This window comes from Nymphalis io, chromosome 2, assembly GCF_905147045.1.
Source record: "Nymphalis io chromosome 2, ilAglIoxx1.1, whole genome shotgun sequence".
Lineage (NCBI taxonomy): Eukaryota > Metazoa > Arthropoda > Insecta > Lepidoptera > Nymphalidae > Nymphalis > Nymphalis io.
The window spans coordinates 2517090-2541539 of NC_065889.1; the positions used below are offsets into that span (position 1 = coordinate 2517090).

At 32.9% G+C, this 24450-nt stretch overlaps 2 protein-coding genes across 3 annotated transcripts in view; both read right to left on the reverse strand.

The window, feature by feature from the left end:
* Nucleotides 1–316: 316 nt before the first annotated feature.
* Nucleotides 317–8457, reverse strand: LOC126777341 (kynurenine aminotransferase). Of its 2 annotated transcripts, none has more exons than XM_050500357.1 (10): nt 8439–8457; nt 8092–8235; nt 7457–7610; nt 6398–6524; nt 5798–5907; nt 4871–5114; nt 4324–4490; nt 3784–3970; nt 1190–1353; nt 317–590 (listed from the first exon to the last, which is right to left on the reverse strand). In XM_050500357.1, exons 2-10 carry the CDS (start codon nt 8145–8147, stop codon nt 531–533), a joined length of 1269 nt encoding a protein of 422 aa, XP_050356314.1. In that variant the 5' UTR covers nt 8148–8235; nt 8439–8457; the 3' UTR covers nt 317–530. The 2 variants fall into 2 exon arrangements, with proteins under 2 accessions (XP_050356314.1, XP_050356303.1); XM_050500346.1 differs by lacking the exon at nt 8439–8457 and adding an exon at nt 8337–8359.
* An 11582-nt stretch (nt 8458–20039) lies between these two features.
* Nucleotides 20040–24450, reverse strand: part of LOC126777649 (protein obstructor-E-like) — a 39005-nt gene continuing 34594 nt past the window's right edge. The window contains exons 5-6 of the mRNA XM_050500769.1: nt 22011–22222; nt 20040–21009 (exon numbers count right to left, since the gene is read on the reverse strand). Coding sequence (XP_050356726.1) covers nt 20923–21009; nt 22011–22222 — 299 coding nt within the window. The 3' untranslated portion in view covers nt 20040–20922. The remainder of the gene's footprint in view (nt 21010–22010; nt 22223–24450) is intronic.

Here is a 24450-nt window from a genome sequence, read left to right on the forward strand (position 1 = left end):
CGATTACTGTCACCAGACGGCGCTGTTTTCTTTCATAAAAATCGCATAGTCAACACTATCGAATAATTAAAAAATACTCCAATAAGGCCCTGCGTTGACATAGTACTAGGATGTCTAAAGGTTAGAATCTAAAAAATATTCATCTAGTTCGAAAGAACGAGAAAAAAAATTAGTTAAAAACATGTTTCATAATAATTTGATAATAATATGATATGTCATGTGTATTAAAAGTATTTTTTTACACTTTATTTATCTTTTGTTAAGTTTTTATTAATATTAGAACTTATATTATAATTTATTTAAAAAAAACACATAAAAAGTACTAAATATTTTATTTACGTATCATTCATTTGTATTAAATAATAATTTATATAAAAATACATTTACATTGGCGATGTTTATTGTTCGATTTCTGGACTTTTAGCCTCAATTACTATGTAATATATTACAATATATAACAGTACAATATTTATATAAGATTTGAGATTTTAATAATATATATCACAAAATGTACGTGTTATTTTATAACATTACTTCTTAAAGTTCCACTCCTTCAGTAGTTTTTCTGTTAATGACAGATTTTCGTCTTTCTGCAAAACAAAAAAAAAATATTTAGAAAAACAAATATAAATACTTGACTTTAACAAATTTTTTTTTATATATAATTTTTCTTTACTATATATGTATATATTGACTGCCTCGTTGGTCTAGTGGCTTGATGTAAGGCCGCAGACGCGGAGGTACTGGGTTCAATTCCCAGGTCGGGCCAATAAAAAGATATCGGGTTTTTTGTCAGAAAATTCTCAGTAGTAGCCAAGAGTCTGGAAGTTGGAAGTGTGGACATTCCCGTGCTTCGGAAAGCACGTAAAGCCGTCGTGTCAAATTGCCGTCCCATCGGATTATGAGAGTAAGGGAATAGAAGTGCACCTGTGTGTGCGCACACACTTGTGCTCCTGCGTAGTTGGCTAATCTCTTTTGATATTGGCCGCCGTGGCCGAAATCGGTCTGGAGGATATTATTATTATTATATAATAACGCCAAAAAAGGTGCGTATTTCAATTATTATTTACATTTATACAATAACATCAGAGCGACAATATTAAAATGAACGTAAAATATAAATATTAACATTTTAATACATTCGAGAGTATAGCCGAACTTTAGTTAATAATTAAAAATATATATTAACCTTAATAAAGCAGAATCTTGCGAAATTCTCGCCGAGATGTTTGTGTTCCTCCGAGTAGAACGCTGAGGGCGGTATTGTAAGCACTCCGGCCTCTTTAGCGAATTTCTTAGTGAACTTGTAATCCTTATACTTGTCTGGTTCCGAAGTAAGATCTATTTTATTTTCTGTAATAGTAATGAAGATATTTAATAATGCATCTTTATGTTTATCTGACTGTTTAAATCATACACAAAACTACTTAACTTCTTTTTAATTACATTTAAAATCTGTTGTAAAATGATATATGTATAGAAAAGACATATTACATAAAAAAAAAAAATTAAGACGTACAGTGACATGCTGCATACAGCGGAGTCAATTTTTTAGATAACTTTAGTAGATTTAATGATATATCATCATGATTTTACAATATAAAAAGACAATAAATAAATCAGTCAGAGACGCCTCTAGGTTACTTTAAAATATTTCTATATTGCAGCATATAAGCATTGAGCTTTTAGACTATAACTTTCAAATTTTTTTTTTTTTTTATATTTGCCGGGAGGGCAAATGACTCTACTCCACCTGATGGTAAGTGGTAGTAGAGTCCAAACGCGACGACGGCCAGTACAGACGGGAAAAACGTTCTGCACTAGCCGCCTTCGCCTTGCCGGCCCGCAAGATGCCTCTTCACGCCTCGTTTGAAGGAACCCGGGTTGTAAGAGGAGGGGAACACGTGAGCTGGTAAGGAATTCCATTTTTTGGAAGTGCGACAAAGAAAGGAGTTGCCAAATTTCTTTGTTCGCGATGGAATTGATGTCACAGTTAGGCGGTGACATCGAGAACCAGCTCGCGTGGACTTAAGAAGGAAGGGGGAAGCAGGAATTAGAGAGAATAATTCCTCAGAGCACTCGCCGTGATACAGTCGATAGAAAGCGCTCAGTGCTGCTATCTCACGACGCAATTGTAAAGGTTCAAGGGTGTTTGTGACCTTTACGTCGCCAATAATGCGTACGGCACGTCGCTGCAACCGGTCCAAGGCCTCAAGTAGGTACTTAGCGGAGCCATCCCAAAGGTGCGAGCAATATTCCACGCAAGACCGTACCTGTGTTTTGTACAGCAGGCACAGTTGTTGTGGCGTGAAAAAGCGCCGCACCTTGTTCAGAACTCCGAGTTTCCGTGAAGTTGTTTTTATAACAGCCTCGATGTAATCCCTTGGACTAAGGTCGCAGCGAACGTCAATCCCCAGCATGGCAATTTTGCTTTGCATCACCAGCGGAGTACCACAGAGGGAGGGAAGAGGGGAAAATGTTGACTTTTTCGCCGTGAGAGCGCATACCTGTGTTTTCTTGGCATTAAACTCAACAAGATTATCAGAGCCCCATTTGGCGATGAGCTCTAACGTCCTATCGAGTTCAATGACAAGATTCTCCCGCCTCTCCTCAGTTTCCGCCCGCCCAGCCACTGCGCGTCCGTGGTATCCACCATGCACTGTACTATCATCTGCATAGCAATGTATGTTCCCAAGGGAGAGCATATCATTGATATGCAAAAGAAAGAGTGTGGGAGATAGCACAGATCCCTGGGGGACCCCAGCATTCACTACATAGAATTGTGAAGCGCAACCATCTACTAAAACACGAAGGCTACGCTTGTGTAGGAAGCTGGCAATCCAGGTGCATAGCTGAGCAGGCAGACCATATGCCGGTAGCTTGGAGAGAAGACTTCTGTGCCAGACCCTGTCGAAAGCCTTGGAGATATCGAGGCTGACAGCCAACGATTCTCCATGCTTGTCGATAGCTTCACCCCAGAGGTGTGTTACGTACGCTAGAAGATCACCTGTGGACCGTTTTGGTCGAAACCCGTACTGACGATCATTAATTAGACAGTGATCTTCTAGGTAATGGATCAGTTGGTTGTTTAGAATCCGTTCCATCACCTTACAAAGTACTGAGGTGATAGCTATTGGCCGATAATTTGCCGGGTCAGACCGATCCCCTTTTTTGGGAATCGCTTGCACATTAGCTCTTCTCCAAGCCTCCGGCACACTTCCCGAAGAGAGAGAAAGTTGGAACAGGCGCGTTAACACAGGAGACAGCTCCGCTGCGCACTTCTTCAGCACTATGGCTGGTATTCCATCGGGACCGCTAGCTTTCCGTACATCAAGTGATTGCAGCTCCGCATGCACATCACGTTGCCTGATTTTAATGTCAGGCATCGTATGGCCACATGCAGGTATTGTAGGTGGCAGTGCACTACAATCATCGATGACGGAATTGTCGGCAAAGAGTTTAGCCAGGAGATCAGCTTGCTCTTGCGGACTGTGAGCTAGCGATCCGTCCGGATTTCTAAGCGGTGGCAGCGAAGGTTGGCAGAAATTGTTTTGCACAGACTTGGTCAGACGCCAGAAGCTACGGGAGCCCCTAGGATGCGAAACAAGGTCATGACCAATCTGTACAATGCGCTGTATATGGGTGTAGGGTTAATTGTAATACATACAATATACACTCTGATTTCTCTCTCTTTTTTTCTGTCAATCAATAATTCGACATTCCAAAGAAGAAGACAATATACAACTATTAGAAAGTATGTCATAACTATGAAGAAAATCTTACCAAGATTCGTCCAATCGGCTACAATAAAGTATCCCCCATCTGGTATGGTCGGCTTGAACCCGTTTTCTTTGAGTACTTTGACTAAATAGTCTCGTTTGGAGATGAGCTCTTTAGCGAGCGAGACGAAGTAGCACTCCGGTGTGTTGATTCGACCTAGTTCAAATTCAAATGATCTGGCTACCGCTTCCTGTAATTAATTTTTTTTAAACATTTGTTTGTTTTGGGTGTAAAGTTTCACCCAAATTGAATATGTATTACACATGTAATGAAGATGTAAGTAAACTGTTGTAACTCTTAATAAATTCAAAGATTTTTATGAAATATAGACTATATGCTGTTGTGCAATTTAATACTGTTTTTTCCTTATTTTCAATTAGTTTTCGTTTTAAAGCAGGCAGGTGTGACGTGGGTAGCCTTTGTTCTTTCTTAGGGTTCAAACTTGCTTCATGCAAAATTTCACCAAAATCAATTCAGTTTAGAGGAGAAAGCGTAACAGATAGAATTATTTTCACATATATAATAGTAGTACAGATGTATTACCTGTACAGGAGTACAACATGTGTAGACGCAGTTCTGGTGAACAACCTGAAGGTTCCTCATAAGGTTAGCAGGTCCATATGCCCAGCCAGTCTTCCAGCCAGTTACCGAGAAGGTCTTACCAGCTGAACCAATAGTAATTGTCCGTTCCCACATACCTGGCATTGCACCTAGAAATATATGGTAATTAAAAATTAATATAAGCATATTGTTATTTGTGCAAGAGCAAAATATTAATTTGGATTTTTATAAAATTATTTTTTTTAACAAAATATACTTAGTAATGTTTTTTTATATTTTTATAAGAATTACGTTAAAACAAAAAAAAAGATAATCATTTTACACACTTAATAAACAATTTATAAGCATATTTTATTTGTGCAAGAGATAGATATTAATTTGGATTTTAATAATATTATTTTTTTAACAACTGTTTACTTAGTGATGTTTTTTTGTAAATTATAAGAATTGCATTTAAAAAAAAATAAGAAAAACATTTTAGACACAATTAGTGACAAAATTGCTAACGATAATTAGTTATTTCACTCACCAATCCTTATATGTTTGTTAGGTTCATAGACCATCCATTCATACACTTCATCAGAAAGACACAAGACGTTGTGCTTCTTGCACAAGTTTGCGATAGTCTCCAATTCCTGTGCTGTGAACACTTTGCCCAGTGGATTGTGAGGGGTGTTCAAGATCAACATTTTTGTTCGTTTATTGAATAATGACGATAACTCTTGTTCGTTAAGAATCCAGTCTGCTGATGTCAATTGTGCTCCAGTGGATTTCTGTCAACATTTTTAAAAACAATTTTGTATGTTATACATATATTATTAATATATGTATTTTTTTTATAAACAAACAGTTTTATAGTTATAAAAATGTTTTTGTCATAACTAACTATAAATGCACAGCCAAAATAACTGGGTTTAGAAAACTGAAATTTTAACCTTCGATTTTTTATAACGTCTGAAAAACTATTTTACTATATTGGTAACTTAAATTTTAAGGGTGTACAGAGGGCAGCTAGTTATTTTCATATTATATGGTAATACTAAAGTCTAATACCGTCCAGTACTTGAAGGTTGACTGGAAGATAAAAATAACATTAAATACCTTATTGTGTGTGATTATTTCAAGTTTCATGTGTACGATATAAATAATTAATATTAATAAGGGGTATTTTACATGGCTGAGATTGATTTAAAAAATCACTTTGGACTCAAAACAACATGTATGTTTTCAAATAAAGTAAGTGTAATGATTCTGATTGAATAAATTTCTGCCACTCTCATATCCGGTGATCTGACACAAGACAGGGCTTTACATACCAGCTAAGTAAAGACATGTTAACACTGCCAACTTCCTTTTGGGTTGCTACTGACAGTTTATGACAGAAAAATTTCAATAACTTTTTATCGACCCATTTTATTACTAGTTAATAGACAAAAGAGGAAAAAAGAAAACTTACCGGCTTCAAAGCAATGAACTTAGGAGTACCACCTGCTGATCTGATCATGAAGTCATAGCAGTCAAAGAAGGGTTCAATAACAATAACCTCATCTCCTTCATCCACATGACCTAGAAAATGTTATTTAAGTAATTTGATAATTTTTTATTAAGAGTCGAAGGTTTGGTCAAAGTTTTTGTAGACATTGTTCTCTGACCTGAATAAATAATAATAATTGAGATAAAATGTGTTTATTTATTAACCAATTACATTTTAACATCAAAGTGATAATTTCTCAAAAATATTTTGTACAGATTAATAGAAATCAATCTTTTTATGATAAAAGTAGACAATTATATTTAATGAAATAAATATGAATTGTAAAGCAGTTTAAATGATTACTATAACACTGTATATATAAGAAATATTAAGGATTCCTTACTGTTTTTGTGTCATCAACTATCTCATCTTTGAAATCGAAACACAGCAATACAATATTATATTGTATTGCGGTAGAAAAATTTATGTGTAGTAAGTGGATAACTTTATTGCCTTTGTTTATTATATATTTTGTTGAGTATATAAAAGTATATTTTATATATGTAAACTATAAATACTGACCTAGAATGGCAGAAAACAAAGCTTCATAAGCACCACTCGTCACTAATATTTCATTGAATGGATCTAATTCTCTACCTATCAATGGTGAGTACACTTTAGCTAAATTTTGAACTAACCGGGGATGCCCCTAAAAAAAAACAAATTATGTACAATATAGATAAATTAGTAAATTACATAAGTTCAATGTATTATATAGTGACATTAATAAAAAAAATAACTTCTTAATCTGTATTAATATTATAAAGAGGTAAAGTTTGTGAGGGTAATCTCTGGATCTACTAAACCGATTTTGAAAATTCTTTTACCAATATAAAGCCACATCATTTATGAGTGTCATATATATTAACCCGAAAAATGAAGGCTTTTTCATGGTAGTGGGATTTGCAAAGTAAGTCGGAGAAAAAACGGTCAACCAAAAATGTTTCTTACGAATGCTGCCTTAACGATAAGAGATTTTTTGATTGAATTCTAGAGAAAAATTGTAGAGCTTGATAATGCCTACAAGACAGCATATGTCTAACTTTTATAATTAAGTCACAAAGAGTTGTTTATTATAATAAAAAAAATAATTTAAATCATTAGGTCATGTTTATTGGTCATATTATCAACAATTATGAATTATTATGAAAATAAGTAAAATTATTGTCTCAAGTTTTTAAAACAAAAGACATTTCCCTTTTACTGCATATAATTTGGACAAGTGGTTAAAAAGATATAATGACATAGGCATGGAACTGTGACTGTGTCGTAATCTATCGAGTGATATTTCTATTAGACAGTTTTTTCATATACGTGAATCTATTGAAAAATTAATTGCTTTATTAACAAGGATATTTTGATTTGATTTAGATTCATTTTTTTACAGTTTGCTTTTTGGTGCATTGTTTAAGAGATAATTTAAAATATCAAATACACGAGACAATTTTATTAATGTTTAGCCAATCAATCACAAATAAAAATGTTTACCGGCCAACAAAGTGGGAACGGGTCAGCTAGTCTATCAAATATTTCTTTTTACATGGAAATAAGTATAAATTAAATTAAGCCTATTATACTCACAAATCCTCTGGTATACTGATTAAGCAGTGGATTATCACCCACAGGAATTTCTGAGAGCGCTTTTGTGACATGTTCTGGTGCATAGTAGTCTGGAAAACCTTGCCCAAGATTCACAGCCGGTTTATAATCTGCTGCTAACTGGATGTACTCAACCCTTTAAAGCAAAGAGTATTTGATTGATGTTTGATTCAGTTTGTTTGAAATATATAATAATTACAATAAGGTAAGTTGTAAGGCCCAGATGGCCGAGGGAAAAAATGTATAGATCATTTTAAACAAAGATTAGTTTTTCATGTGTTAATAATAGTGTTTGTATCTCATTTTAAGCAATAAACCAACAAGTATTAAAAAAATCTTTCTGATATATACATATATCAACTTTAGAGTAGTTTGATGCTATAATCCTTCTTTAAAAGGAAGACATTTACCTAGAAATGAAATATTTACATTATATTTGTATTAAATTACTTATTATTTTATGGGCATGCAGTTCATTTAATGTATTAATACTTATCACTCCAGAATTAAATGTAAGTCAACCCATTGCGTAACATCTGACAGATGTTTAAATACATATAAGAACATATAAAAATAGCAGTCGTACAAAGATAGGAAATAAAAATTACAGGTCTTACCACACACTCTTTTCGCCGGCTCCGTAGCGAGCAGGTAATTTAAATTTATTATTCATTTCTAAAGTACTTTTTCCTCGAAAGACAATTGTATTTGACTGTTTTAAACAGTTAATGTTTATCGTTGCACTCAGAAGACCTCTCCACCTAAACATGATAAGGCAAATTGTAATATTCAAATAAAGATATTATAAGTACTATCGCAATGTAAATACAATCTAAGTTGTCACGGCGAGAGAATTTACTACATTATCATAAGGTTGAATTAACTCGAATAATATAATCGGTGTAAAGACAATTTACATAGTTGTTGATAACGTAAAATTCTTTTTTTTTAATTCTGTCTGTACCTATAATAAACATTTATAAGCCAAAAGTCAACGTTGGAGAACTGACATTATAATCTATAACTGACAGATAAAAGTCGTAATCAAAATTTAAAGCTTGTTCTCGTTTAAAAATTGCAATAATTTTAAATCTCTAAGTGCTTACATAATATTAAATACATAAATAAAAGCTTCATCATATATGGTGTCAACAAAATATCCACAGCAAGCTGTATTATTTTTTAGGACGATGAATTAAAGTGACTTGAACAAGTTTTTTATGTGATACATGAAATACTAGAAACATTTCAAGATTTTATTTATTTTCATTCTCACCAGTGGCGAAGCTTTTTATTTGTTTGGGATTTGAAGGATGAATAAAATAGCCTCCATGGTTAGCAGAAACTAGATAGTTTGGAGTGGTTTAAAACTTATGCAATACTTCCTAGTGTGCATATGTTGTGTAGTAGGGATTACGTATGAGATAGCCAGAAAGTTGAATTTGAATATTAAATATATTATTAAATATATAATAAATTAATACATCTTTTTTGTAAGTAATCTTCTGCCTGGGGAAGACGAGGACGGGGCATGTTGGATCAAAAAACTAAATCTATACTAATTCTAATTTCCCCCACGGGAACAGTGGGGGGGGGGGTATGTGGGGCTCGCCGATGTCCGAAGCGCCGAGTGCGCCCCGAACAACGGAATACCCACTAAAAAACCAGCGGTACCCTTTCCGTCATAACGAGGAGCGCCACGGGATCGCTTGCGCATGCTACCGCGACGCTCTGACGGGTGGCCTGCGTATGCAGGCCTCCATTCTCTATGGGGATTACCAGGGTACTGAGAGCCCCCTAGTCCCAGCGACGCCTATTGCGGCGGAGGGAGAAGGTGCGCATAGCGCCTCATTCTTCTCCCCAGTCTTCTTCGGCGGAGCAGGTTTGCAGCGGCGTCCTCTTCCCACTCCCGATCCGCGGCCTCCTTCTGCGACATTACATTTTCACTGAAGGAGACCATTTCCGACCAACACTCATCGCTTCCGAGCATCGCGTTGATGATGCTCGGCAAGGAGAGGTCTCCGCCGACAACTGCCGCCAGAGAAAGCCTCTGGGGCCCCCACGCGGCACACTCCGTCAGGGTGTGTTGCGCCGTGTCGGTTGGCGCACCACACTCGTGGCAGGAAGGTGACATTTCCCGCCGTGCTATCTTGTGCAGGTACTTACCGAAGCAGCCGTGTCCGGTAAGTACCTGCGTTAACCTAAACGAGAGCGTGCCTCGTTTTCTTTTGAGCCAGCGATTTAAGTGGGGACGTACCGCCTCCACTGTCGCCAGGCCCGCTGTGGGGGACCTCAGATCTTCCTCAAACGCTGGCCTATTATTTGTAAAAAAAAAAAATGTAAGCGTACAAAGTAAGGAATTAGGCTTTTGTAAGTACTTTTAAATCGTCTTTTGGATCCGGATACTCAGTTATAATTTTTCTTAAATGGTAGTTAATTATAATGTAATACCTACAATTTATGGAAATCGGCGTAAACCGCGTTTTTTACTATCTATATATTGCTATATTGTGTGATGCCTTATACATTCATTTTTTATTAACATAAGATATAAAGGATGACGCCAGGATTTATTTTTGGCTAAGTCGAATCGTTATCGCTGTGACATCATAATTTCTTAAGAAATTTGACGTTCCATCAAGGACGAATCGAATCGCAACTGGATGTTGATGATGGTATTAATAGAATAGGGAAAAAGCTAAACTAAAATTATGTTAGTAGAATTGGCTTTCTGTTCCCACTCTCCAATAGTGACGTGTAATACATCGTTGGATATTTTTAAGCTAAATAAAAATTACTATAACGCTAATTTACAAATCTTATTCCGTTGAGAGTTATGCATTATTAAACACGTCAGTTTAAAAATAGCCAAATATAAGATTTTTCCCCAATAAAAGCTAATAGCAACTACCTATCTACCGTCACACGGAGCTTTTTAAAAGGCACAATAATAAGCTATTTTAGGTTGCTTTTATTTATTTAGTAACTAACAGAGCCCTTCTTAGTTTTTGTAGACATTGACAATAGTTTACATTATAAATTTTAGACAATTTTTCGTTAACGTAAATATAAGCAAATGTAATTAATATAATAATAATCTTAATAAAACATCTATGGTTTATTTTGTACAATGATTTAAAATTTTATTAAAAAAGATTACCTACTACCTATTTCAAGTTATGAAATATTATTACCTAATTAGCCATCGACGAACAGTCCAATTTACACTTTTGGTATGTGCATTACATTTTCATATGAAAGAAACAGAACTGTCACTGCACTTGAATATACTAGGTGTTATTGGCAATATGCCGAACAGAAATTATATAAAGTTAATATATATGAATAGCAAAACAAATGAAGCGGAAACTAGTAATCTTTGCCTATTTTTATGGATGCTAACAGTTGTTCCATAAAAAATAATTGAAACATTTCTTGAATCAATTGATCTTTGAAGTAAATATGGCATTAAATTAATTGCAAATTAATTAAATGAAAACAAGAAACAATTAATGCTTAATAATATTTTTATTCAAATTAGATAAAAAAGAAAGCATTGCAACTGTCACAGAATCGATCGATCAAAACGCGTTGCCTTAATTTAGTGTATGTTGCTATTAATTAATATATAAATATTTATTATTTAACAATGTTTATCGCTTGAGTTTTTTTATTGAGTGTTACATTTAGTAAGCAGAAATAATTTATTTTATTGTAAAGGATAGTGAGTAAATTCTAAAATTCTAGCTACCAAGATAACAAAAAAGTATCATTTCTTCATAAAATATAATATTAAGTGTAAACGCCTATAAAAAGGCCATTAATCTTACTTTTTTGTGTATTATACAGCGCGAACTTTCATCGTCAGCGATGGAGTCGCTTCAAAAGTTTATAGAAGCTTAACAAAGCGAGCTTTGTAGGTAAAGCTCAAAAGATATTATGTGGTTAGCGTTTTTTAAAAGAGCAGAAACCTAAGTGATCTAGGTAACATTTTTAAAGTTATTTAGGTCACTATTACATGAGCATTATATTAACCTGCTTGAAAATCTATTAAAGCATTTTATAATTTCTTGATTAAAATAAAATTATTAAAAAAAATAAAAATAAAAAAGCTAAGCTAAGCTTGTATTTAGTCTAAATGTAAAAATAATTTATTGAAGTAGTTTCTTACAATTAATTTGAAGATAAACATTGATTTATCTCTTTTTGTCATTATTTATTTATCATTCGAAAGACGGAGACACAACATTGTTTAAATGCTCAACTTCTAATGCAACAATTATAGGAAAAGCAGTGAATGTTTTAAGATCATAATTGCAAATTTAATAGAATTCGTGAAAATAAAAAACTGTACTAAAAAAAGATTTTTTGTTGTAATGGATGATTGTAAAAACTAGAGAATCAATATACGTATACATAAAACTTTTATATAATATTATAGTATATAATTTAAGGTATTGACGTGAATTTAATATTTTTTTATGAATATGAGAAAACTAACTCTTACTCCTGGGAAAATTGGAAACCTGAGACGCTACGCTACCTCAATAGAACCTCGTAAGTTACAAATACGTTCACCGAACGAATCGAGTTTAACGAATAAGTTGATTATGTTTGTAGTTTCTAAGTTATTTATACTTGCCCGGTGTGGCTTTGAAGTACGTGTCAGATACAGGCTGAAGAGAGAAGTTCCATATGTCTCGAAATATTAGTTATAAATTGTGTGTGCATGTGCTTTTTACTTGAATCTATGTCATTGGTTAAAATATATGCATATATATTTTAGTACACAAATTACTAGTTTACCTCCTTGGTAAAGATTTTATTAATATTTAAAAACCAATGCTTTTTAAAATAAGAAATTTGACAAGTCGTGATTCGATCACGACCAGTAACCACTGGTGTTTTACCATAGTCTCCTATATCTTCGGTGTAAGGAATACCTCATATCCTATTAGTTATTCCTTTACCCTTACACCGTTGGTTGCCTGGAAGAGATGGCTATGTATCGATAAGGTCGCCAAAATTGTATGCTACTTTTATTTAGGCCATATCCATGTTTTGTATTTTTTTCTCTTTGTGGTGTACAATAAAGTATAAAGTAAAGTAGTCTAGCTTACGTCATTAGTAATTTTATCCTTTTATTACATAGTAGGTACCACTTCGAAATTTGAATTCGATTGATATCATGTGTAATTTTTTTTGTGTGACGTTGATAGAATATTTTGCGCTTAACTAGACACGAAAGAACAACAAGAAAAAAGTACATTATTTGTTGTGTTAAAATTTTAATAACTTTACATATTATTAATTACTGACTTTCTGTTTTGTCATGCTATGCTTTCTCCTTCGCCTTCTATTTGTACATAGTGAATTTATATAGTGAATTTTGGACGTATAATTTAATCATTTGCATACAAGATAACATCCGCTATATTGTAGTTGATATCGGCTGATACATTTCAAGTTTATATTTTCTTGTTTTTTTTTTTATTTTATTTAAATGTCGAATAACATTCTTTAAAAAATATGTAATATTTTTATAGGTTTGTTTTTTGTATTGTTATTTACTTCACTACGTTTGTAACAAAGTCAACGTCTAGATAATTAAAGAAAGTTAAAAGATTTATCCTGGTTAATGAGATGTTTTTTTAAATAGTATTTTAATTAAATTAGTATATGGAATAATTAACTATTAACCATTAAATGCGATGTTGGTTTAGCTAGCTTACAACGCTCCAGAAACCGAGGCTGCAGTTGAATTTAATAAAAAATATATTTATTTTAATAATTTTTCATTAGCAGCCCGGAGCTATGCAGTGACGTGGAGTTGTCAGTGATCCACGGAAACTACGTCATATCAACGATCCTGCGCGCTTGAATACTCTCCAGTCGTGACATCTGACTACAGTTGGCTAATATCCGTTGAGAAATGTCACTAGCAGTAGTAACGAAAGATTCAACGACGTAAAACTAAATTGACTGGGTGAAAATTGGATAGGGCTTTGTGCTACACCACGGGTACCACAAACTCAACACAATTTTTTTGTATTGTTGTGTTACGGTTTTAAGAGCGAGTGAGCTAGTGTAGCTACAGACACAAGGGATCTTAGTACCCAAGGTAGGTGGCACATTAGTTATATAAGGGGTAATTAATGTTTCTTAAAGTGACAATATTTAGGGGCAGTTGTGACCACTGCCCATCAGTTGGAGCCGTGTCTATGTAGTATCAAATAAAGAAATAAAATAAACGATTCGTTTTTTTTAACTATATCCTTTATATGAAAATTACCATTATCCGATATGAATATTGGGTTCATAAAAAGAAAAGTCCCATTTCTCGAAATATCGAATCGTAATTATTCTTACTGGTAACATTAACGTTCAAAGTTTAAAGGAAGCATTAATTTCTTTGTTTTACAAGCTTAACAAAAGCTCGTTTCAAGTAATTTATTAGAAAAAGTTTAAATCGAGATGGCTGTTACAGTTCAAGAAAATTGAAAATTAAAATATAAACTTTTCTTGAGATAGTTTTTAGAACGTTATGATTCTACATAGATTAAAGATTTTTTTGTTTATATAAGTATTATTTTTTTATGTGATGGAGGATATTATTTGAATTTATAAAAAGTTGGTCGTATTTGAAAGAACGCATCAAAAATGAATTAATCAGAAAGACAACTAAAGTAATCGCCATTATATAATAAAAATAATAAATAATATTAAACTGGTTAAATTTTTCAAAACTCCGCCACAATTCCTTTACACCAATGATGATAAAACATATTATAAAAAACTTACTTACTTAATAATATAAGTCGATGTTCGGAAGCATGTATTTTATTTAAATATATACGTAATTAACTTAAACTGAATTTAGTTTATCTTTTTAATATTTAAATAAAATAAAATTAAATACGAAAAGCACAATTGGCACAATTTAAAAAGTCTATTAGTTACTAGAATGAACGCCGTTCATTTTGAAAAGACACATTTGATCATCCACGCACACTTTAATTAACATGTATATAAAATTGTTATTAAATGTATTAAATCATTTCGTAATTACAAATCTCTTTCTAAGTAATCTCCTGAAACTTATACAAAGGAAAAGGACGATATAGAAAGTTTTAAGAGGTTATTACCAAGTTTTCAACTTGTTAATGAATGCTCATAACTTAAGCCATCTCTTAGTTTGCCTCTTTTTGAATGTTGACTAACATTATCCCCGATTATGGTGGTATTCAAATAAATATAATGTAATTGTTAAATAATTTTTTAAGCTTTAAAATCATTTTTGTTTAAATTAATTAATTATAAAATATAGTTAGAATTCTTGAAGAGGAATTGATTTATAATAATTTCAGTTTTTTTTATATAGTAATGGATCAAAATTGCCTGTTTTTGTAGTTTACAGTTTTTCTGCTACTAAGTTACGCAATAAATTTGAGTTATAATTGCATGTCTTCAATGCATGAACGTGTTGTTACTTAACTACACCTTGCCCGATTGGTTGATGTTCATGGTTACGATTCTTAGGGTCGTAGCAGTAAGTTATTTAGCTCCTAACCATACTCAATAAACGGGCTCTCCCCGTCTTGTGAATTTGGCATGCGCTCCCCATAGTCTGAAGACTTATAGGAGACTCCATTAAGATGTTAGTTGTTCTTAGCTTTCACGAGGCCGATTTTCAGTACTGGAACCCCGGTCGTTGGCTTTATGAAGGCCAATAAAGTCACCGGTAACCGGTAATACAAAAAAATAAATTGAAATCAAATGGAACTCACTAAGATAAGCTCTTTGGACGAGCTGAGCCGTACAACTGGACTTTATAATATTAATTACTTTCAACTAAATTTGTCAGTGATATAATTTATCAGTTATAGTGTGAGGTTATATAGTCGATAAGCTAGCTCAATAAACGGACTATGTAAGGCAAAAATATTTTTAATTCAGACCGACCGGTCCTTCAATTCCAAGCGTTCCACCTTACGAATTCTGTAGATAATGCTACATAATTAGCATTTAATTATTTATGTAGAGTATTTTATTTTGTAAGCCGAGATGGCTCTGTGGTAAGAACGCGTGTATCTTAACCGATGATCGTGGGTTCAAACCCGGGTAAGCACCACTGAATTTTCATGTGCTTAATTTGTGATTATAATTCATCTCGTGCTTTACGGTGAAGGAAAACATCGTGAGGAAACCTGCTTGTGTCTAATTTCACTGAAATTCTGCCACATGTGAATTCTACCAACCCGCATTGGAGCAGCGTGGTGGAATAAGCTCCAAACCTTCTTCTCAAAAAGAGGAGAGGAGGCCTTTAGCCCAGCAGTGGGACATTCACAGGCTGTTACGGTAGAGTATTTTAAAATATCATTTTACCTTAACTATACTCTAATTAATGTACTTTAATTAAACAGTGGTAGCAATAGAAATTTCAATAAAGAAATTTATTAAAAACATTGGTAAAACTAAAGAGTTCGTATATTCTTTTTTTTTATTCCTATGGTTATGTTTTGTGGTGTGCTTATTGGACATATTATATAACGCTACAAACATACCCAGCCCTTAGAAATTATTGACACTGACTATCTAAACTGCATGTCATATTCAGCTACATGAGTCTGACTAGCTTTACACGCTTCAATAAGCTTCATATTATTGACATTACCAGTTGCAATATGGCGTCTTAGCTGAAATGAACTCGGTGATTTCTTGAGATTTTCAATCATAAAGTTAGACTAAGAAAGAGTAAACCAAAAAAAAAGTTAACTACATGGGACGATTTTTGGACTTTTTTTTCTAAATTTTGAATTTGTTAAAAGATTTTATTTAAATGAAATATAGGGGTATGTCATTGACCTAAATTTTGACAGATTTTCGTGCATGAGAAAATGGTATTTACAGAGTTACTGAGGTTGAGTCGGAAAAGAGAAGACGCTGCGGCCGATTAGGCTTAACCTTAATTTTAGTGTATGTATTAAGAATCGTATATAATCAATAGCATCGATATAACACATCGCTTTGTGTTATATAATTGATATATGATGAAGCCCAGGTCAAATTTATATAAGGCTGCAGATCCTGAGGGCGGACCAATAAAAAAGTATTTTTTTGGCGATAAATATCAATAGTAGTCCGGAGTCTAGAAGTTGGAAGTATGTACACGCCCCTGCCTTGGAAAGCACGGATTATGAGACTGAGGGAATAGAGGCTGTACCTGCGTTTGCACATTAGTGTGTCCTGCGCAGCTGGCTAATTTTTCTTGTGATTGAATGCCGGGGCTGAAATCATTCAGGAGGATATCACTGTAATTATAGTAAGGTATTTACAAATTAAAATAAATTTGTATTATAGAATCGAGTCGGGTTAAATTAAGTAAGTACGTTAGTAAATAAAGTGTAAGATTTTTATTTTTTAGTCGTTTGAAATCTTAAATCGTTTAACGTGAAATTATATGCACCGGATTCATTTTTTTCTGTTATCTGGAATTTAGAATTCGAAAAACTAGACAAAATATTATGAAGTGAATAAGTGTCTAATATTATGATTCTCTAAAGAAATTTCGTGACATCCTTGGTGCTGTAAAAATATTAACCATTCCATCGTCAATGTGACCAACCTTGAGATTGGACTTTAGGGATGCGACCAACACTACATTACATTACAAATTCTATTTGATAAAATCATTTGAGATGTAAAGGCAAGATGGCTACATATTAGATACAAATCTATACACAGACATAGTCGTAATCGTGTACAAAATCCCTTAATCGAGTATAAAATTATGTTTTTCCTTCAGTTTGTAGAATGTACACCCTAAGCACTTAACCCGATCCTAAAGTTAATGGACTCTGATAGAATAAAATGGAAATAAAGAGCGGAATTCTAGGGTCTATATATTTTGTGACCCCATTAAAGGTGTCGGCGATATTGTAGATGTAATAATTTGTACTAAGTATCTTTTCGTAAAATAAACGAGACGGTGTTATGAATGGTCAGAAGACTTAATTGGTTCGTGAATAATGCTTCTTCTTATATCTATGGTTCAGTTTTTTTTCTGATTTCAATGAAAAATGCTCTGAAAATAATTTGATTTTTATCTAATTTCAACTTCGCTATGTAAATTCGTAAGAAAATAAGACAGAATGTAATTTAAATATAGTATATAATACTAAAATTTATTATCACCAGCAATAAAAGTTTAAGTATATTAATTAAATTTAAGCTTAATCGGTCGGGTAGAAATGGTTTATTATACAGTTGCAACATTTAACTCACACTACTAACAGATAAAGTTAAATAAAAGGCTTTTGGGAATTCGGCGCAAGTCCAATAAGCACAATATAATCTATATTTTATATTATATAACTTGAGAGTTTGTATGGTCGAACGGGCTCCTCTTGGACAGTTTGGTTCACCTACATACTAATAAATCGGTTTGCTGTAGATTTACCTTTTATAATTTTTTTATTATGAGGTTATATACAGGGTTACAGGGTAATATGTCACGATCCTTTTAAAGGGTTATAGTTCAGGACAATAGCTATCAAATGACCCCCAAAATGCTTATGCAAAAGTGTATCGTTTTCGAGTTATTAATTTTTTAATATTTTTTTTATTTAAAGGATGTTTAAGATTCTAAAATTCAATAAAAAAAAATCAACGTATTTTCCCTATTTTTTTTGTATTTCTTGCTAGGGTACATCCTAGTTAATAATAACCAGTTATAAAACAAAAACAATCTTCAAGCATTTTTAAATTACAGATCCAAAACTGTACAACTTTTCGATTTTTAATTTTGATTCTTTAAGTTACTCGCAATTTTTTTGTAAAAATCACTATGGCTCTTATCGTGCGGATCATTTTAAAAACATCTGCGTTTCCTTAGCTATCCATCGGTACATAAAAAGTACAGTAACAATCATAAACTCAGGAGAAAATTAGATAACAAAGAGACCAGGTAGGAAATTCTAAGAAATGCTATTGTTAAGAAATTAAATCTGGATCAAAGACAAAAGGACCTCAATGCAAAGTAGTTAAAGATTATTTTTAATAGGGGTAATAGGTAAAAAAGGAGAGATAAACCAGAGCTGTCATTGCAATTTTGAATTTAAATCAAAAACAAAATACTTAATCTTTTTAGTTACTCCATACTTTCAAAATTACACTGTTTATTATTCATAATTCGTGTTCAAAATGAGATCCCCTATTTCGTATACAAATACGCATTCTTTTTCTTAATTCACTTTTTACTACAACACTACTCAAGCTATGTCGAATAGAATTTGCAGCATTCATTATTCTTGTTTTGAGTTCTTCAATTGTTTGTACTGGTGAAACATCATAAACCAGGCTTTTCATATGCCCCCAGACATAATAGTCCATCGGAGTCAAATCTGGACTTCTCGCTGGCCATGGGATTGGTCCTCCTCTGCCAATCCATCTATTACGATAATTGCTGTCTAGCCACTGTCTTACGGACATTCGAAAGTGTGCGGGGCAACCATCATGCTGGAATATCATTCTCTGCCTAAGTTTCAGCGAAACATTTTCGAGTAACTCATGCAGGATTTCTCTAAGCAAGCTTTCATAACTTTCACCATTTAAGTTATCAGGTAGGAAATGTGGCCCAATAAGATTATCATTGATAATCCCCATCCAGACGTTTACCGAGAAACGTCTTTGGGAACCGCTTAATCGCTTTTTGTGAGGGTTTCCCTGTTCTTTTTGAGACCAATATCGAATATTGTGGTAGGTTTTAAAATGATCCGCACGATAAGAGCCATAGTGATTTTTACAAAAAAATTGCGAGTAACTTAAAGAATCAAAATTAAAAATCGAAAAGTTGTACAGTTTTGGATCTGTAATTTAAAAATGCTTGAAGATTGTTTTTGTTTTATAACTGGTTATTATTAACTAGGATGTACCCTAGCAAGAAATACAAAAAAAATAGGGAAAATACGTTGATTTTTTTTTTATTGAATTTTAGAATCTTAAACATCCTTTAAATAAAAAAAATATTAAAAAATTAATAACTCGAAAACGATACACTTTTGCATAAGCATTTTGGGGGTCATTTGATAGCTATTGTCCTGAAATATAACCCTTTAAAAGGATCGTGACATATTACCTTGTAACCCTGTATATATATAAAAGAATAACTAACTGACAAGTCAACGCACGTACCAAACTACTGGCACCATGAATATTTGCATACGTGTTCCTATCACACAGTTGGTTAGCACTAAGAAAGGTTTTTTGAAAATTGCAGCCCTAAAGTAGGATAAAGTGATTGAATGTTTTTTTTTTAAATCCTTCGTTTTTGAAGAAAGAGCTATTTATAAAATGGTATTTAGCAGTTCTTAAATATGATGCGAGCGAAGCCGCGGCTAAAGCGCTTTTGGTAATATATTTAGGAGATTATAACAGATGAGTACCATGAACTTCAAACAATCTTCCAAACTGTTTGTAACAGGCATATATAATACAATAAAACATAATTAAATTCTACTACAATTATAACCTAGAGACTGTTTTATGTCTTTTGGTAAATAAAAGATTTATTTAAGAAATATCTTTATTGACTTAAAATTAGAACAATATAAACTTAATCTAACCTTACTGTAGCATAGAAACAAACGTTCAACTAACTTACAGGCTTATATGAGTATTTCTTTGACAGATTTAAGTTTATACAGCGGCTAATGCTAAATATATACTACTAAATTATGAATAATAACAATAGATTATAAATATTATTGCTTAAAGTGCTGGTGGGATTATTCCCGAATGAGAATGATAGAGTTTTACTAACGAGTGATATAATCCCTCTTTAATAAACTTTGTAAAGCGGGAGCATTTACTCCTAATTGATTAGTCGCACACCGTTTTATCTTTCGAACATTAGTGATTTGACATTCGAAAGAAGGAGACAAAGAACTTTGTATCTATTCAACCGATTTACATCGTTTATTAGTATGGAGGTTATTTACGTTAATGAATGGAAATTGTAAAATGAATGAGAATGGAAAAAAAGTCCTGCGGTTTCTGAAAGATCTTTAAAATGTTATTAACTATACAAAAGCGAAAATGTCATAACTACAAAAAGAAATAAATCATCGGAAAACCAAATTTTAATGCAGATGTATGTGATTAGTGTTTTACACTAAATTAAAGTAGAAATTTCATTTTTACTATAAGATTATATTGAAAAATAAGGTTAGGTTTACATGTAACAATGTAAATTTATTTTTAAGTTTTGCATCAGCTTCAAAATAAACCAAAGAGAAGAATTATCATAAAAATTCACTGCTGAGATAAAACGCAGTCTTTTATATGTAATATATGCTATCAACTAAAACTGTTGGAAAATTTGGTAATGTTAGTTTCAATATTATGCCCATTGAAATAGCTATTTATTAAGAAATATTTATTATCTGTTCTTAATTTCTGGTTCTCTGGCGACCTTGACCCTGGCCCTGACCGTCCTGATATTCATTGTTCGATGGCCTCTTTGAGTTTTGATGTCCCTGAAAAAAAATTAACATATCAGCACATAATTTTAGATGATCAACCTCTATGTTATGCTTAGATCTCTACAGAAATATAGTCCTTGTTAGTAACAATTCGTTTTGTCGTTCCTAGTTCCTCTTTATGTAACAATTTGCTTCCAAGCATAGGGCCTCATGTACCTTGTCTGTTCCGACTTAAGTTCGAAACACATCAATCGTGGGTGTCTTGAATGCATCGTCTAATATAGACGTAAGTCTAGTAGGTCAGCTAATAAAGTATATATACCCGTCTTCTTCTTCCTGCCCTTATCCCACTACGTGGGGTCGGCACAACATGTATTTTCCTTTAACTTTTCTCTGCCACTCGTCATCTCAGCACTTACCCCTTTCATAAAAATATCGTTTCTTACGCAATCCATCCACATTTATTTTTTTATTATTTATTATCAAGGGAAAATATTCTTATTAATACAACTTATTATATTCCACGCATAGTAAATATACTAATAAGATAAATATACATATGGATGAATAAATCTTAACGGATTGCTTGTACATAGTCATCGTACCGATTGGTTTAAAATCCGGTTATCAAAGGGTATTCAATGGGCTGCACGAATTTCGGCTCAGGTGCGCATTCATTCTGCTAATGGCTATGACATCGATATCCTGCTTTCAAATAACAAAATATTCGTGCTATCGTTTTTCCGTTATTCGTTTACCGTATTCTGTTTTAAAAACTAGATGATACAACACCAAATTAATAAAAACTTTAATAAAAGGTAAGAGAAACAGTTTGAAATGGTCCCACTCCTAGGCTAAGGCATCTCTTTTTCAAGAAGAAGGTATGGAACTTACTCCACCATGCTGCTCCAATATTGGTTGGTAGATATACATTTTTATCCAACATATACAGGTTGTAATTATAAGCACAAATTAAGTACACGATAACAGTTATACTATTAAACGAATACAATTGTTTTTAATTTCTTATTAATAAATTTAAATTATTGTCTAACCTGTTTAACATCCTCCTCCTCTTGCGGTGGGGGTGTGGTAGTCGGTATGTCACATTCTTCAGTTGGTGGTACGACACATCTTAGAGAGCGTCTATCGAATACAAGCATAGCTGGGCAACGTTGAAGACGTGGATAACCACCCTGACACTGCCAGTACCTGTTGCAGGATTTGCCTAGAGGCACGTTGCCATTGGGATCTTCATTACAGAGAGCTGAAATAATTTACACATATTATATAAGATTAAAGCTTTAATCAAACTATATTAATCTTTTTTGATATAAAAATATAAAAATAAGGTTGCTCGAAGTATACATATTTAACTTCCAGGAAGCGAAACGATTCTTGTAACTAATATAAAATTTAAAACTTGTAAAAATAAATTAACAAGGTTTTATTATTAATATATACATAAGTTTACTGTTCCATAAATCTTAAGAATTTTTTTAAGCTTATTATTAAAGTATATATGTTTTTAAAAGTAATATATTTTCATTGACAATGTTACGTTGTAGAATGTATAAATTTTAGTTTAACGTTTCTTGTTTTAAAGTTTTATAAAACAAGAAACGTTAAACGTATGGGTTGAATTTGAGCCAAAGCCCGATGTTACTTGAATTAATTTAGAAGGAATTCTGAGAGGTCCAACAATGTATATTGTTGATTCATCGCATTGAATCCGTAATTTAATGTCTATACCATTCGATCCCTTGAAGATTGCGGAACGTGAATTGACTTTTAAAAGGTAGCTTTAGTCGACTGATTTTTTTCGAAGACTTTTCTGACTAGAGTTCTATTTCAATCATATTGAAATGTTATCAAACATGATTGAAATGTTTGTTCTGTAAGACTATTACAGTATATAAATAAAATAAGCGAAAACTTTTCTTATAACATAAAAAAAATCTTATAACAAAAAAAAAATCTTATAAATTTCTCATAACAAAAAACTTTCCCATTTTTCAGACCCATGGGGGGTCTGAAAAATGGGAAAGTTTTTTTCAGAAATATCTTAAAAATAATAATAAACAAGGAAAAAGTTACTTTTGTTAAGAACTTATAGTGTAACTTCTTAATTTCCATCGGATATTTTTTATGGACCGGGCACCACCGCCCATAGATATTGACGATCTTATAAATATTAAACATTTCTTACGTGGTCAATGCGCCACCAACCTTGGGAACTAAGATGTGTCCCTTGTGCCTATAATTATATTAGCTCAATTACCCTTCAAACCAGAATGCAACAATCTATGTATTGCTGTTTAGCGGTAGAATATCTGATGAGTGAATGCTGCCTATCCAGACGGGCTTCTCCAAAGTTCTACCACCTTGGTCGTGTGTTAATAATAACCCATATTTAAATGGTGTAATAGCTTGACGTATGTAATTTGTTATAAAATCGATTTAATTGTCATCTAAATGATTTGTCAAATCAGAGCAGAACTTGCTTCCCAAAAAGAGTATGACTTTTAAAATCAGCGACGAAGCTGATGTTAATTAAACACGGGGACGCGTGTTTTTATTTAATCTTTCCTAGGAACACCATCGTTGGCGCAAAATACATAGTTATGTCATACTGTCACAAAAACACAAATGTGCTTTAGAAATGTATTATATATAAGAATAGGTACAAAGATGAGGCACAATTGCGAGTGTTTTTGCCGTCTTACCTTATTTTATATCATGCATTACAAAACGTTATGATACACATCGTGAAACTTAAACGAAGAAAAAAAAACAAAAATGTTCTTAACCAAAAAATGTATAGAAAATAGTTTTAAAAAAAGGATTTAACTATTTTTCTTTATTTACTAAATGTCTACTTGCTTTATATAAGACAATAAATCATTGACCGCAAGCCATTATCCGCTTTACTGCTTTAAGTAATTAGGGTGAAAGTTGCCAGACGGATGACACTTAGAGCACCGATTATGAAAATTGGCGATGAGGCATGTCATGAACAAGTACGACGAATATAATTATAATAGACTTACTAAAAATATTTTACTAAATATCGACATCCTTGGGTATTGGGTATGTTTTATGAAACCAGATCATTTTACGTTATCGAAAGGTTAGGCCTCGATTATTTATTGGAGGAAATGAGGTTGATTTCCATGAAACTTGGATAACTTTCTATCGGTTGTCCCATGAGATTGATGTAACGTATTCATAGTAAATTAAAGTAGGAATTTATGAAACTCTTTTGATATGAAACGAATCAATAATATCAATATGCATATTTTTTAAGGTTCGATATGCTAGAAGACTTTACTGGTGGTAGGGCTTTGTGCAAGCTCGTCTGGGTAGGTACCACCCACTCATCAGATATTCTACCGCAAAACAGCAATACTTGATATTGTTGTGTTCCGGTTTGAAGGGTGAGTGAGCCAGTGTAATTACAGGCACAAGGGACATAAAATCTTAGTTCCCAAGTTT

Bases quoted from the DNA above. Each gene is read 5' to 3' on its own strand.
- LOC126777341 (XM_050500346.1), bottom strand. The intron at 7,611-8,091 runs GTAAGACCTGTA...TTTGCTTTAAAG, and splicing joins GCCGGCGAAAAGAGTGTGTG to GGTTGAGTACATCCAGTTAG. The intron at 6,525-7,456 runs GTGAGTATAATA...GTTTTTTTTTAG, and splicing joins ATCAGTATACCAGAGGATTT to GGGCATCCCCGGTTAGTTCA.